Source organism: Haliotis rubra, unplaced genomic scaffold, assembly GCF_003918875.1.
Source record: "Haliotis rubra isolate DU_JTF1 unplaced genomic scaffold, ASM391887v1 Scf1833, whole genome shotgun sequence".
NCBI classification, from domain to species: domain Eukaryota; kingdom Metazoa; phylum Mollusca; class Gastropoda; order Lepetellida; family Haliotidae; genus Haliotis; species Haliotis rubra.
In genome coordinates, this window is record NW_025765818.1 from 85,550 (window position 1) to 101,574 (window position 16,025).

The window sequence follows — 16,025 nt, forward strand, 5'->3', positions numbered from 1 at the left end:
TTTACAAATCTACATGTAAATATCACACATATCCAAATTTTGATCTGTGTCTATTCTTATTGTCAACAAACATACAACTTGTCCATGAACACAGTGTGCCTTGAGTGGTACAACTCACATCTATAGTTTGGCATGAAATGCATGCGGACCCGTTTTTTTGTAAATATCTCTTCATCCAATGATCCAATTGATCTCAAACTGTGCAAGTGGATGTTTTGTCAGACAACCTAATCACATTGTAAATCACCGATTTTATGCATTTGTATTAAAGAATCTGTCTATGTAACTGTCAACAAAATAAACAGCACAACGCAGACGGCTTGCGGAGGGAGGGAGCCAATGACCTGTAACAGCGGCAGTGTTGGGTTCATGATAGTTACTAGACTAAGGCTTAGTCTCTGAATATATATAATTTTGTTAGAAACAAACAAGCCCATTTATATTGAAAAGGAGCCCTAGGGAGACCAGAGATTCAGAACCTGAGGAAATCTAGACTTGCTTTATTTAGGGCTTTAGCACTGCAGAGAAGGCTTGGCAGTAGGGAAATTAATGTGGTTCAGGGACTGTGAGACAGACTAGATAGTTACCTGTGCACTGCACAGTGATAGACCGTTTGGATCATTCACATTGACTACTTCTAGCTGTCATCATGAAAGCTTATTCAGATGATGCTAAACGTTTAATTAGAAATGTGTTGAATTTTTTTTAAAAAGAGAGCAAACGTAGCAAACCGATTTATAAGGTGTCGGATTACATGAAACAAGAAAGTTAAAACACATCCTAGCAGAGGATCACGACATTAATGTTTCCAGGTTTATGCTAAGCAAACTACTGCTCAAATTTGGATACAAGTACAAGAAGGTAGCAAACCAGAAACTTGTAATGTGTGAGAGATCTGATATTGTGAAAATAAGGTGTAACTATCTGAGAGAAATTAAGCAGGCAAGAGAGGATGGGTTCGAACCTATATATCTGGATGAGACCTGGGTCAATGCAAACCATACTGCTGCCAGACAGTGGCTACCCACTGATCCCAGTGATGGTAGGAAAATACCAACAGGCAAAGGTGAACGTTTAATCGTTCTTCATGCTGGTTCCCACCGTGGATTCCTACCTGGGTGTGATCTGGTATTTCGGTCAAAGAGCACAGATGGTAGGGACTATCATACAGAAATGAACTCAACGGTTTTCACACAGTATGTTGAGGAACAATTGTTGCCAGCTCTGCCTTACAAAAGTCTTGTTGTCATGGACAATGCTCCCTATCAGTGTTCGAGATCCAAACAATAGGTGCCCAACTTCCAATACAAAGAAGTCAGATATGCAGCAATGGCTAACAAATAACAATATACAATTTTCAATTAAGGCCACTAAACCACAGTTGTACTTTTAGATTAAACCTAACAAACCTCCACCCACATATAACATTGACAACATGCTACGCCAACACCGCCATAAGGTCTTGAGATTACCACCGTACCACTGTGATCTCAACCCAATCAAACTTATCTGGGGAGACCTTAAAAGTACAGTGGCCCGGAAAAAAATCAATCATTCAAGTTGAATAATGTCAAGCACATTGTCAACACTGCTATATGTGACATTGACATTGCACGCTGGCATGCATGTGTTGAACATGTCAAGAAGGTGGAGAAAGAGTACTGGCTCAAAGATGGCTTGAAGGAGCAAACAGTTAATCCAGTTGTCATTCGTCTGGACATTGATGACTCCTCTGTGGAAGAATGGAGTGAACTTGATGAAGTTTAATTCTGTAATTATATTTACAGATAATAATAGTATCCAGCCAGATATGCTCAAAGAAATATGACTTCTTTTAACAATGACAGCACTGACTAATTCCAACGACTTATAGTGTAACATGAAACACTCATTTCACATAAAATTATCATGAAAATATAAATATTAACTATCTATATGCTTAAAGCTATTAGAAATGCATTGCTTAATTCGGAATGTGAACGACATCAAAACATAACACTTTTGTCTTCATTCTATCTTTTCTTCAATGAGTGTGCATGACTGTGTGTGCTTGTGTCCGAGGGAACGGGGCTTTAACAGTGGTTGAGTTCTAACCATTGGTGGTCCGATTAATGATTTAGTGTAAATATACTTTCTGTGTTCTTTAAATGCATTTCCATTTTAGGTACTGCATAAACAAAAATATGACATTAACATTACAAATATAAAGATTTTAACCTACAGAATAATTCTCACTAATGGGTTTTGTGGTTAATGTTGAACGACTCAGAGAAACAAACTCCGTATGATGGTTAACAGTTGGCACCCACCTTACCCTATTCACGACCAGTGACACCTCTTCATACCTGTCACGTGCATAGCTGACCTACATTGACGAACGTTGACCTTTATGACCCAACACTGCCGCTGTTACAGGTCATTGGCTCCCTCCCTCTGCAAGCCGTCTGCGTTCTGCTGTTTATTTTGTTGACAGTTACATAGACAGATTCTTTAATACAAATGCATAAAATCGGTGATTTACAATGTGATTAGGTTGTCTGACAAAACATCCACTTGCACAGTTTGAGATCGATTGGATCATTATTGGATGAAGAACACTGTATTTCCAAAAAACGGGTCCACATGCATTTCATGCCAAACTACAGCAAGTTTCATACATCAAAAGTTGGTCCGACTTGCACGTTCACACCATGCAACGTGTTCCATGCAACAAATTGTATACAACTAGTTGTACTATGTTAAGACCCTAAGCATGAAACAACAGCACTACTGAATACAAATTAAGCAATTCATAATCGAATGGCTCTGCATCACGTTAAACATTTGCTTGGATTCGTCCAAATAATAACAGACCATCAGAAAGTTATTTCTCTTAAGGAGATGATAAACATTTCAGAAGAGAAGTAGCCAGTAGGATGTATATAACATGGCATAGTCCACTTTGATGACAGATTCATATCCTGGTTGGATAATGGCCAACTAAGTGGACTGTTCCATCCTGTTTACAGGCCAGAGCTTGAGAACTCGGTGACATCTTTCCAACAGGGCACTTAACCTACATCTGCATCCAATGATACATAGCCGCAAATACCTGGCAGAATGGTTTCTTCCAAACTTGGACCAATCCTTCAACACTATAAAATCTTCAAACTTCTCGCCCCTATTACACAGTGGACTCTTCCTAGCAGTTTAAGAATAACTTCATTACTATAGTTACGTCAGTGACATACTTGTCACAGCAACTTTTATTTTTAACTTAACCAATTTGAATGTAATTGAGAATAGAATTCCATTTATAGAAATTCAAATTTCAGAATTTAATCACAAATTTAATAGCATATGTTCACAACATAAATGGATCCAAGTTTCTCTGAGTAGATTAACTACAGGGTGAAGATGATTTCCACACAGATGAGCAAATCTACAACAGGGAGATGCAGTAATAGTTTTCATACAGATTTGCTTTGCTGCACACATTAATTGCACTAAATATGCCAGGCAAATATACAGCTTTGGAAAACACTAATGCACACACATTATGTAAACATTTCCTTAATTCAAATCAAGAACCTGTTATCAGAGACCATATAAGACCATATAATACCATTATATGGTCTCTGCTGTTATACACATTGGAGGTGAGGTGAAATTGGGTTTAACGTTGTGCTTGAAAATATTTCGCTCATATGACGACGTGCATGCATGTGTATGTGTATGTGCGGCTGCTTGTACTAGCCCAGACTTAAGCTGGTTTTATAGTGCTAGCCCACTGAGATACCATGCCGCAGTGAAGCATGAATACCCCACTCAGACATGTTATACTGACTCAAAGCCGACCAGTCCTTTTGGTATGACGCGGTCGGGGATCGAATCCGTGACCTTCCGCTCTCCGGGCGGACGCTCTAACCACTACACCACGGAGGCGGTCATAAACACTGGAAGTCAACCAATATACATGTTCTGAAGCAACAGTGTTCACAAGCCCATATCAAAGGGTAGTTTCCATGCTAGACAACCTGCTTGCCTTCAGATGAGATGCCACTACACATATTATCTTTGTGAACATCAAAGTGTTTGCAGCTAAACATTTCATCTCATTCCAGAAATGTTAGACCTAATAAAAAAAATGTTGTTCCGATTACACCTCTATAAAATTTAGGGTAGGTAGGTAGGATTTTTTTAAAATATTTTTTTTCTTTAGAAGTAAAGTACAAACTAATAACACATTTATCAATGTGTAATTGTTTATTCAATCAAGCTTGAAGCCATCATGTCAACTTTCTCTATCAGAATGACCGATGTCTGTCGGTGCCGGGAAAAAACAGTGGTATCTAAAAGCTTATTTTGTTCATTCTGCTTTTAAAAATATTCAAGGCTCAGTTGGGTAATCGGAACCACAAGATTTCTTTTTTTAGGCCTTATCATTAAATTTGTTGATGAAATAATGTGATAATAGAAACGGACACTTCAATAAACAGGAATTGGTAATTCAAAATAGAACAACTTTAAACATCTAAATTTATCACATTTATACAATAGGCTTCCATGCAAAAAATACTGTTCAAATGTGACTGGAGTTACCAAGCTTTTCTGGTAAAAATATGTCCACTGTCTGCTTGATTTGTATCACAGACTTGATTCTCCTCGGTGGACAATGTGGGTAAATGTTTGGTGTTGTATCACAGACTTGATTCTCCTCGGTGGACAATGTGGGTAAATGTTTGGTGTTGTATCACAGACTTGATTCTCCTCGGTGGACAATGTGGGTAAATGTTTGGTGTTGTATCACAGACTTGATTCTCCTCGGTGGACAATGTGGGTAAATGTTTGGTGTTGTATCACAGACTTGATTCTCCTCGGTGGACAATGTGGGTACCGGTAAATGTTTGGTGTCACCGTTAGCCATGTACATGTCATCATTCTTAAAGGTGATGCAATCATTCCCACGACCCATCTCTTTTATCTCATTAAGTTTAGTTTCAATAATTATTTATTGTTAACTTTTATCTTTCTAGTTTATTTTACAATGAAACTGTGCTTTTTGCATTGCCTCAATATATAGCTGAAAAGATCGCAGTGGAGTGGTAATAGTTAGCTCAATAAAGGGACACAACTCATCACAGCTACTTGCAGTATTTTACACTACTAGTATTTGGACAAAAGTTTGAGTAACCATGGTCAGGGCTCCAGATAATTTTTCGACATCAGGAGTACATACTCCTTATGTTTTCAATATAGAAGTACTGGAAAAAGTTAAGAGTACATTTAGAGTACTGAATGGAATTTAATGGCATATCAGTAATCTTGTGTTTCGTTTCATATATGCACCACAACATTGCTACTCTTGTGTAAACAGGTCAATAAACAATAAAACAATACTTTTTTCAGATAAATACGTCTGTAAATGATTTTAAGACCGTACACCATTGTTGTGGTGCGTATCTGCTACGTTTTCTAAATTATTTCCTATCGTATCGTGCATATTTTCTATCTGTACATTCGCCGATACGGCCCTTATCTGGAGCCCTGATGGTAATATAAGAAAAAGTTTCACTCACGGGAACACCCATTCATTTACGCCATCAATGGCTGCCTGCAGTTCGGCTGGGTAGAAGTTCAGCTCCCGCTGTTCAGGCGTCTTACAGAATGCATTGAACTCTGTGTTGAACATTCTGATAATCTCACTGGACTCATTGTTGACGATTGTCTTCGACTGCTTGTCCCACAGAACAGGTACTGTGATTCTTCCTTGGTATTCTGAAACCAGGCTGCATTAATCATTCCTGCATTCACATATGGGGCTGGTAAAATCAGAACAGTGGTCTGGCAAGTGAACAAGAATGGAGATCATGTGACAAAAGTCAGCATTGTCTGATTGTTACCACACTTAGTGAATTTGGGCCCTAATTTCATTAAAGCAATTATTGAAGATATGAATTGTTTTACAAGTTTGAGATGTATGGACTACAGACTGCCCTTTTAAAGACGCTTTTAATAAAACTATCCAGTGACTCTTCTCTACTTTGATGCAGTCCATATCTTTTCCCTTGTATTGTATATGCCATATAACTGTTGTATCACAAACCTACCGCCTCACAAGTTCTCTGATATAATCTGACTACCACATATAACTGTTGTATCACAAACCTACCGCCTCACAAGTTCTCTGATATAATCTGACTACCACATATAACTGTTGTATCACAAACCTACCGCGCCTAACAAGTTCTCTCTGATATAATCTGACTACCACATATAACTGTTGTATCACAAACCTACCACCTCACAAGTTCTCTGATATAATCTGACTACCACATATAACTGTTGTATCACAAACCTACCGCCTCACAAGTTCTCTGATATAATCTGACTACGACATATAACTGTTGTATCACAAACCTACCGCCTCACAAGTTCTCTGATATAATCTGACTACGACATATAACTGTTGTATCACACACCTACCACCTCACAAGTTCTCTGATATAATCTGACTATGACATATAACTGTTGTATCCACAAACCTACCGCCTCACAAGTTCTCTGATATAATCTGACTACCACATATAACTGTTGTATCACAAACCTACCGCCTCACAAGTTCTCTGATATAATCTGACTACCACATATAACTGTTGTATCACAAACCTACCGCCTCACAAGTTCTCTGATATAATCTGACTACCACATATAACTGTTGTATCACAAACCTACCGCCTCACAAGTTCTCTGATATAATCTGACTACCACATATAACTGTTGTATCACAAACCTACCGCCTCACAAGTTCTCTGATATAATCTGACTACCACATATAACTGTTGTATCACAAACCTACCGCCTCACAAGTTCTCTGATATAATCTGACTACCACATATAACTGTTGTATCACAAACCTACCGCCTCCACAAGTTCTCTGATATAATCTGACTACCACATATAACTGTTGTATCACAAACCTACCACCTCACAAGTTCTCTGATATAATCTGACTACCACATATAACTGTTGTATCACAAACCTACCACCTCACAAGTTCTCTGATATAATCTGACTATGACATATAACTGTTGTATCACAAACCTACCACCTCACAAGTTCTCTGATATAATCTGACTACCACATATAACTGTTGTATCACACACCTACCACCTCACAAGTTCTCTGATATAATCTGACTATGACATATAACTGTTGTATCACAAACCTACCACCTCACAAGTTCTCTGATATAATCTGACTACCACATATAACTGTTGTATCACAAACCTACCGCCTCCACAAGTTCTCTGATATAATCTGACTACCACATATAACTGTTGTATCACAAACCTACCGCCTCACAAGTTCTCTGATATAATCTGACTACCACATATAACTGTTGTATCACAAACCTACCGCCTCCCAAGTTCTCTGATATAATCTGACTACCCACCACATATAACTGTTGTATCACAAACATACCACCTCACAAGTTCTCTGATATAATCTAACTACGACATATAACTGTTGTATCACAAACCTACCACCTCACAAGTTCTCTGATATAATCTGACTACCACATATAACTGTTGTATCACAAACCTACCGCCTAACAAGTTCTCTGATATAATCTGACTACCACATATAACTGTTGTATCACAAACCTACCGCCTCACAAGTTCTCTGATATAATCTGACTACGACATATAACTGTTGTATCACACACCTACCGCCTCACAAGTTCTCTGATATAATCTGACTACGACATATAACTGTTGTATCACAAACATACCGCCTCACAAGTTCTCTGATATAAGCTAACTACCACATATAACTGTTGTATCACAAACCTACCGGCTCACAAGTTCTCAGATATAATCTGACTACCACATATAACTGTTGTATCCACAAACCTACCGCCTCACAAGTTCTCTGATATAATCTGACTACCACATATAACTGTTGTATCACAAACCTACCACCTCACAAGTTCTCTGATATAATCTGACTACCACATATAACTGTTGTATCACAAACCTACCGCCTCACAAGTTCTCTGATATAATCTGACTATGACACATAACTGTTGTATCACAAACCTACCACCTCACAAGTTCTCTGATATAATCTGACTACCACATATAACTGTTGTATCACAAACCTACCGCCTCACAAGTTCTCTGATATAAGCTAACTACGACATATAACTGTCGTATCACACACCTACCACCTCACAAGTTCTCTGATATAATCTGACTATGACATATAACTGTTGTATCACAAACCTACCACCTCACAAGTTCTCTGATATAATCTGACTACCACATATAACTGTTGTATCACAAACCTACCGCCTCACAAGTTCTCTGATATAAGCTAACTACCACATATAACTGTTGTATCACAAACCTACCGCCCTCACAAGTTCTCTGATATAATCCGACTATGACATATAACTGTTGTATCACACACCTACCGCCTCACAAGTTCTCTGATATAATCTGATTACCACATATAACTGTTGTATCACAAACATACCGCCTCACAAGTTCTCTGATATAAGCTAACTCACCACATATAACTGTTGTATCACAAACCTACCGCCTCACAAGTTCTCCGATATAATCTGACTACCACATATAACTGTTGTATCACAAACCTACCGCCTCACAAGTTCTCTGATATAATCTGACTACCACATATAACTGTTGTATCACAAACCTACCACCTCACAAGTTCTCTGATATAATCTGACTATGACATATAACTGTCGTATCACACACCTACCGCCTCACAAGTTCTCTGATATAATCTGACTACCACATATAACTGTTGTATCACAAACCTACCACCTCACACAAAGTTCTCTGATATAATCTGACTATGACATATAACTGTTGTATCACAAACCTACCGCCTCACAAGTTCTCTGATATAATCTGACTACCACATATAACTGTTGTATCACAAACCTAACCACCTCGCAAGTTCTCTGATATAATCTGACTACAACATATAACTGTTGTATCACAAACCTACCGCCTCACAAGTTCTCTGATATAATCTGACTACCACATATAACTGTTGTATCACAAACCTACCGCCTCACAAGTTCTCTGATATAATCTGACTACCACATATAACTGTTGTATCACAAACCTACCACCTCACAAGTTCTCTGATATAATCTGACTACCACATATAACTGTTGTATCACAAACCTACCGCCTCACAAGTTCTCTGATATAATCTGACTACGACATATAACTGTTGTATCACACACCTACCGCCTCACAAGTTCTCTGATATAATCTGACTACGACATATAACTGTTGTATCACACACCTACCACCTCACAAGTTCTCTGATATAATCTGACTACGACATATAACTGTTGTATCACACACCTACCGCCTCACAAGTTCTCTGATATAATCTGTCACAGTGCATGTCAGATTATAATTATGAAACTGAACTGAAGACAGTGCAAGAGAGCATTGTTTAGAGTTCACCTATTTGGTGTGAGTGAAGGTGTAGCCTTGCATTAGTACATAGGTATGTTAGGAATGCTTCTTTCATAAGAGTTGTCTCCACTTTGCCATCACCCTCTTGCCAAGTTCAACCTTATTGAGACCAGATCTTAAAACATCTGATAAATCCTGCAAAAGAAGTCACTTAAGGTGAGCTTACCTATCAGTATCATGGCTTTCAGATGGTACTTGTCGGGATTTAAGCCCATTTACAGTGCTAACCTGCTAGCCACAATTCAACAAAGACACTCCATTCAGACATAATAAGTATCCCAAGCCTCACAGCAATTGTATCATAACCCCTTTAAGAGAGAGAGAGAGAAAGAGAGAGAGAGAGAGAGAGAGAGAGAGAGAGAGACAGAGAGAGAGAGAGAGAGACAGAGAGAGAGAGAGAGAGAGAGAGAGAGAGAGAGAGAGAGAGAGAGGAGGGAGGTTTTACGCTGCTTTTACAATATTCCAGCAATATCACCGTGGGATACACCAGATATGGGCTTCACACAATGTAAACATGTACAAAATCAAACCCGGGTCTTCAGCGTGACAAGCAGATGCTTTAACCATTAGGCTACCCCACCACCACTCCAGGTTGTAAGGTACAAGATACACCAGAGAAAGCTTGATGACGAGGAAGTGCATGATACTGACAAAACATTCCAGCTATACAATTTTATCATTTTTAAATATGTTGCAGACATTTGACACTGAAGATACTTTGAGATTATAAAATAAAATTTAGACAAAATAGGTTTGTTTCAATCTGTGTGTGTGCTTCTAATTGATCCCTGAGGATTTAGTAAAAGTAAGTTTTCATGACAATTTGTAAACCATATCAATATCAACAAAAATTACGTAAATTCTAATTACCTGGATCGGCTTTCAAGTAGATATCTCTAAGGTAGGTGGCCCCCATTCAGTGTGTCAAGTGTCAATTCTAATTACCTGGATCAGCTTTCAAGTAGATATCTCTAAGGTAGGTGGGCCCCATTCAGTGTGTCAAGTGTCAATTCTAATTACCTGGATCAGCTTTCTAAGTAGATATTCTAAGGTGGCCCCATTCAGTGTGTCAAGTGTCAATTCTAATTACCTGGATCAGCTTTCAAGTAGATATCTCTAAGGTAGGTGGCCCCATTCAGTGTGTCAAGTGTCAATTCTAATTACCTGGATCAGCTTCTTCAAGTAGATATCTCTAAGGTAGGTGGCCCCATTCAGTGTGTCAAGTGTCAATTCTAATTACCTGGATCGGCTTTCTTCAGGCAGATATCTCTAAGGTAGGTGTAATCTCCATTCAGTGTGTCAAGGTCAATTCCACGTACCTGGATCGGCTTTCAAGTAGATATCTCTAAGGTAGGTGGCCCCATTCAGTGTGTCAAGTGTCAATTCTAATTACCTGGATCAGCTTTCAAGTGGAGATATCTCTAAGGTAGGTGGCCCCATTCAGTGTGTCAAGTGTCAATTCTAATTACCTGGATCAGCTTTCAAGTAGATATCTCTAAGGTAGGTGGCCCCATTCAGTGTGTCAAGTGTCAATTCTAATTACCTGGATCAGCTTTCATCAAGTAGTATATCTCTAAGGTAGGTGGCCCCATTCAGTTATTGTCAGAGGCCGCGTCAATTTCTAATTACCTGGATCAGCTTTCAAGTAGATATCTCTAAGGTAGGTGGCCCCATTCAGTGTGTCAAGTGTCAATTCTAATTACCTGGATCAGCTTTCAAGTAGATATCTCTAAGGTAGGTGGCCCCATTCAGTGTGTCAAGTGTCAATTTAATTACCTGGATCGGCTTTCAAGTAGATATCTCTAAGGTAGGTGGCCCCATTCAGTGTGTCAAGTGTCAATTCTAATTACCTGGATCAGCTTTCAAGTAGATATCTCTAAGGTAGGTGGCCCCATTCAGTGTGTCAAGTGTCAATTCTAATTACCTGGATGGCATCATTCCTCGCCATAATCGCGGGTCTTGGGGTCCATGGATGACCCCCCGCGTTATTAGACACCCGCTATAAGTAACGATTACATAACGCGGAACAAAGGCCAAGTAAAATCGTATTTTCCATGGACATAACAAAACTGCTATTTCGTGTATTGTGCCCAGTCAAAACTATATCGTATTGTTGGAGGTGAAAAAAAACAAAACTTTGTAAATAAAAAATAGATGTATGTACATGAAACTTGCAATCAAACATCACAAGACATGATAATTCAATTGTTGTTCCTGTCACGCTACCTGTTATTCAACTAAGCCGGAAATAGCAATCAGCTGGGCACACATCGATGTTTTGGTCCAATGTACCGGTGATTCATTTAAAAACAATCCGAAAATATAACATCCAAGAATTTCTATTCCATTATCAGAATAATTGATATGTCAAGCAGTTATTCTAACAGAGATCTTATATATTGCTATCGTATAAGTATAATGCATGTTTTCTACGAACATATTTAACATAATAATAAGCATTGCTAAGCACTTTGGGTTACCTGGCTGGATACATTTTACGTAGGAGACAGTTTGACAAGTCACCGCTGACTTCCCGCGGTACGTGCCACTTTGATTGTAAAAACAAAATGTTGGCAATTAATTGTCAAATATGACTTCAACGAGTCAATAACGCGGGTCTTGGGGTCAATGGATGACAAGGCTGTAATCTGTTCGTGATTGCTGAGAAAACTGTGAAATTGGTGCTCTCGCGGTAGGCGCGAAAAACGGACCCTCACGAATGTGGTAAGCGGGTGTTGTATGGAATGAGGTAATGCCATTTTACTCACGGTTTCTCCGTTGTTATTGTAAACAGTTTTAATGAATGAAAATGGGATTGAATTTAATCAAATAAAATGTGTTTTCTGACATCATACATTCTCGGATGGCGGTGTATACCTGCGCAATTACGCGGTGTGTTGCATCATAGCAACCGTTGTAAGTACTCGGCTGATGGCATGTCTTTATGATAAAGTTATTACGATGTTTCGCTGTTCATCAATTATTATTGAAAAAGACCCTGTATGTTTTAAGCATCTTAAAAAACATGGATATATACGATAAACACTGTTAATTGCAATCCGCACTGAATTTCACTAGTTTACTACGTGATTAACCAGAGCTCAACAGCGGATTTGTTGATGTGCTATTTTCGATGACGTGAATATGTGTGATCACTGGGCAACTTGTTTTTATGGGAGCCACGGATTACCCCGCGGTTTAACCGAATCCGCGGTATCGCTAAGAGCGCTATTACCTGATCAGGGATGACTGTAGGTGGTCCCATTCAGTGTGTCAAGTGTCAATTCTAATTACCTGGATCAGCTTTCAAGTAGATATCTCTAAGGTAGGTGGCCCCATTCAGTGTGTCAAGTGTCAATTCTAATTACCTGGATCAGCTTTCAAGTAGATATATCTCTAAGGTAGGTGGCCCCATTCAGTGTGTCAAGTGTCAATTCTAATTACCTGGATCAGCTTTCAAGTAGATATCTCTAAGGTAGGTGGCCCCATTCAGTGTGTCAAGTGTCAATTCTAATTACCTGGATCGGCTTTCAAGTAGATATCTCTAAGGTAGGTGGCCCCATTCAGTGTGTCAAGTGTCAATTCTAATTACCTGGATCAGCCTTCAAGTAGATATCTCTAAGGTAGGTGGCCCCATTCAGTGTGTCAAGTGTCAATTCTAATTACCTGGATCAGCTTTTCAAGTAGATATCTCTAAGGTAGGTGGCCCCATTCAGTGTGTCAAGTGTCAATTCTAATTACCTGGATCAGCTTTCAAGTAGATATCTCTAAGGTAGGTGGCCCCATTCAGTGTGTCAAGTGTCAATTCTAATTACCTGGATCAGCTTTCAAGTAGATATCTCTAAGGTAGGTGGCCCCATTCAGTGTGTCAAGTGTCAATTCTAATTACCTGGATCAGCTTTCAAGTAGATATCTCTAAGGTAGGTGGCCCCATTCAGTGTGTCAAGTGTCAATTCTAATTACCTGGATCAGCTTTCAAGTAGATATCTCTAAGGTAGGTGGCCCCATTCAGTGTGTCAAGTGTCAATTCTAATTACCTGGATCAGCTTTCAAGTAGATATCTCTAAGGTAGGTGGCCCCATTCAGTGTGTCAAGTGTCAATTCTAATTACCTGGATCAGCTTTCAAGTAGATATCTCTAAGGGTGGGTGGCCCCATTCAGTGTGTCAAGTGTCAATTCTAATTACCTGGATCAGCTTTCAAGTAGATATCTCTAAGGTAGGTGGCCCCATTCAGTGTGTCAAGTGTCAATTCTAATTACCTGGATCAGCTTTTCAAGTAGAGATATCTCTAAGGTAGGTGGCCCCATTCAGTGTGTCAAGTGTCAATTCTAATTACCTGGATCAGCTTTCAAGTAGATATCTCTAAGGTAGGTGGCCCCATTCAGTGTGTCAAGTGTCAATTCTAATTACCTGGATCAGCTTTCAAGTAGATATCTCTAAGGTAGGTGGCCCCATTCAGTGTGTCAAGTGTCAATTCTAATTACCTGGATCAGCTTTCAAGTAGATTTCTCTAAGGTAGGTGGCCCCATTCAGTGTGTCAAGTGTCAATTCTAATTACCTGGATCAGCTTTCAAGTAGATATCTCTAAGGTAGGTGGCCCCATTCAGTGTGTCAAGTGTCAATTCTAATTACCTGGATCAGCTTTCAAGTAGATATCTCTAAGGTAGGTGGCCCCATTCAGTGTGTCAAGTGTCAATTCTAATTACCTGGATCAGCTTTCAAGTAGATATCTCTAAGGTAGGTGGCCCCATTCAGTGTGTCAAGTGTCAATTCTAATTACCTGGATCAGCTTTCAAGTAGATATCTCTAAGGTAGGTGGCCCCATTCAGTGTGTCAAGTGTCAATTCTAATTACCTGGATCAGCTTTCAAGTAGATATCTCTAAGGTAGGTGGCCCCATTCAGTGTGTCAAGTGTCAATTCTAATTACCTGGATCAGCTTTCAAGTAGATATCTCTAAGGTAGGTGGCCCCATTCAGTGTGTCAAGTGTCAATTCTAATTACCTGGATCAGCTTTCAAGTAGATATCTCTAAGGTAGGTGGCCCCATTCAGTGTGTCAAGTGTCAATTCTAATTACCTGGATCAGCTTTCAAGTAGATATCTCTAAGGTAGGTGGCCCCATTCAGTGTGTCAAGTGTCAATTCTAATTACCTGGATCAGCTTTCAAGTAGATATCTCTAAGGTAGGTGGCCCCATTCAGTGTGTCAAGTGTAAATTCTAATTACCTGGATCAGCTTTCAAGTAGATTTCTCTAAGGTAGGTGGGCCCCATTCAGTGTGTCAAGTGTCAATTCTAATTACCTGGATCAGCTTTCAAGTAGATATCTCTAAGGTAGGTGGCCCCATTCAGTGTGTCAAGTGTCAATTCTAATTACCTGGATCAGCTTTCAAGTAGATTTCTCTAAGGTAGGTGGCCCCATTCAGTGTGTCAAGTGTCAATTCTAATTACCTGGATCAGCTTTCAAGTAGATATCTCTAAGGTAGGTGGCCCCATTCAGTGTGTCAAGTGTCAATTCTAATTACCTGGATCAGCCTTCAAGTAGATATCTCTAAGGTAGGTGGCCCCATTCAGTGTGTCAAGTGTCAATTCTAATTACCTGGATCAGCTTTCAAGTAGATATCTCTAAGGTAGGTGGCCCCATTCAGTGTGTCAAGTGTCAATTCTAATTACCTGGATCAGCTTTCAAGTAGATATCTCTAAGGTAGGTGGCCCCATTCAGTGTGTCAAGTGTAAATTCTAATTACCTGGATCAGCTTTCAAGTAGATATCTCTAAGGTAGGTGGCCCCATTCAGTGTGTCAAGTGTCAATTCTAATTACCTGGATCAGCTTTCAAGTAGATTCTCTAAGGTAGGTGGGCCCCATTCAGTGTGTCAAGTGTCAATTCTAATTACCTGGAGATATCTCAGCATTCAAGTAGATAATTCTCAGCTTTAAGGTAGGTGGCCCCATTCAGTGTGTCAAGTGTCAATTCTAATTACCTGGATCAGCTTTCAAGTAGATTTCTCTAAGGTAGGTGGCCCCATTCAGTGTGTCAAGTGTCAATTCTAATTACCTGGATCAGCTTTCAAGTAGATATCTCTAAGGTAGGTGGCCCCATTCAGTGTGTCAAGTGTCAATTCTAATTACCTGGATCAGCTTTCAAGTAGATATCTCTAAGGTAGGTGGCCCCATTCAGTGTGTCAAGTGTCAATTCTAATTACCTGGATCAGCTTTCAAGTAGATATCTCTAAGGTAGGTGGCCCCATTCAGTGTGTCAAGTGTCAATTCTAATTACCTGGACCAGCTTTCAAGTAGATATCTCTAAGGTAGGTGGCCCCATTCAGTGTGTCAAGTGTCAATTCTAATTACCTGGATCAGCTTTCAAGTAGATGTCTCTAAGGTAGGTAGCCCCATTCAGTGTGTCAAAGTGTCAATTCTAATTACCTGGATCAGCTTTCAAGTAGATATCTCTAAGGTGGCCCCATTCAGTGTGTCAAGTGTCAATTCTAATTACCTGGATCAGCTTTCAAGTAGATGTC

At 39.4% G+C, this 16,025-nt stretch overlaps 1 protein-coding gene across 1 annotated transcript in view; it reads right to left on the reverse strand.

Annotated features, from left to right (window-relative positions):
• The window catches only part of LOC124273735 (glutathionyl-hydroquinone reductase YqjG-like), a gene marked incomplete at its 5' end in the record, with an annotated part of 31,499 nt that extends 18,653 nt beyond the window's left edge, over positions 1 to 12,846 (reverse strand). The window contains 2 exon segments of the mRNA XM_046709036.1: positions 5,559 to 5,757; positions 12,801 to 12,846. Of these exon segments, the coding sequence (XP_046564992.1) occupies positions 5,559 to 5,757; positions 12,801 to 12,846 (245 nt within the window).
• Positions 12,847 to 16,025: the final 3,179 nt, after the last annotated feature.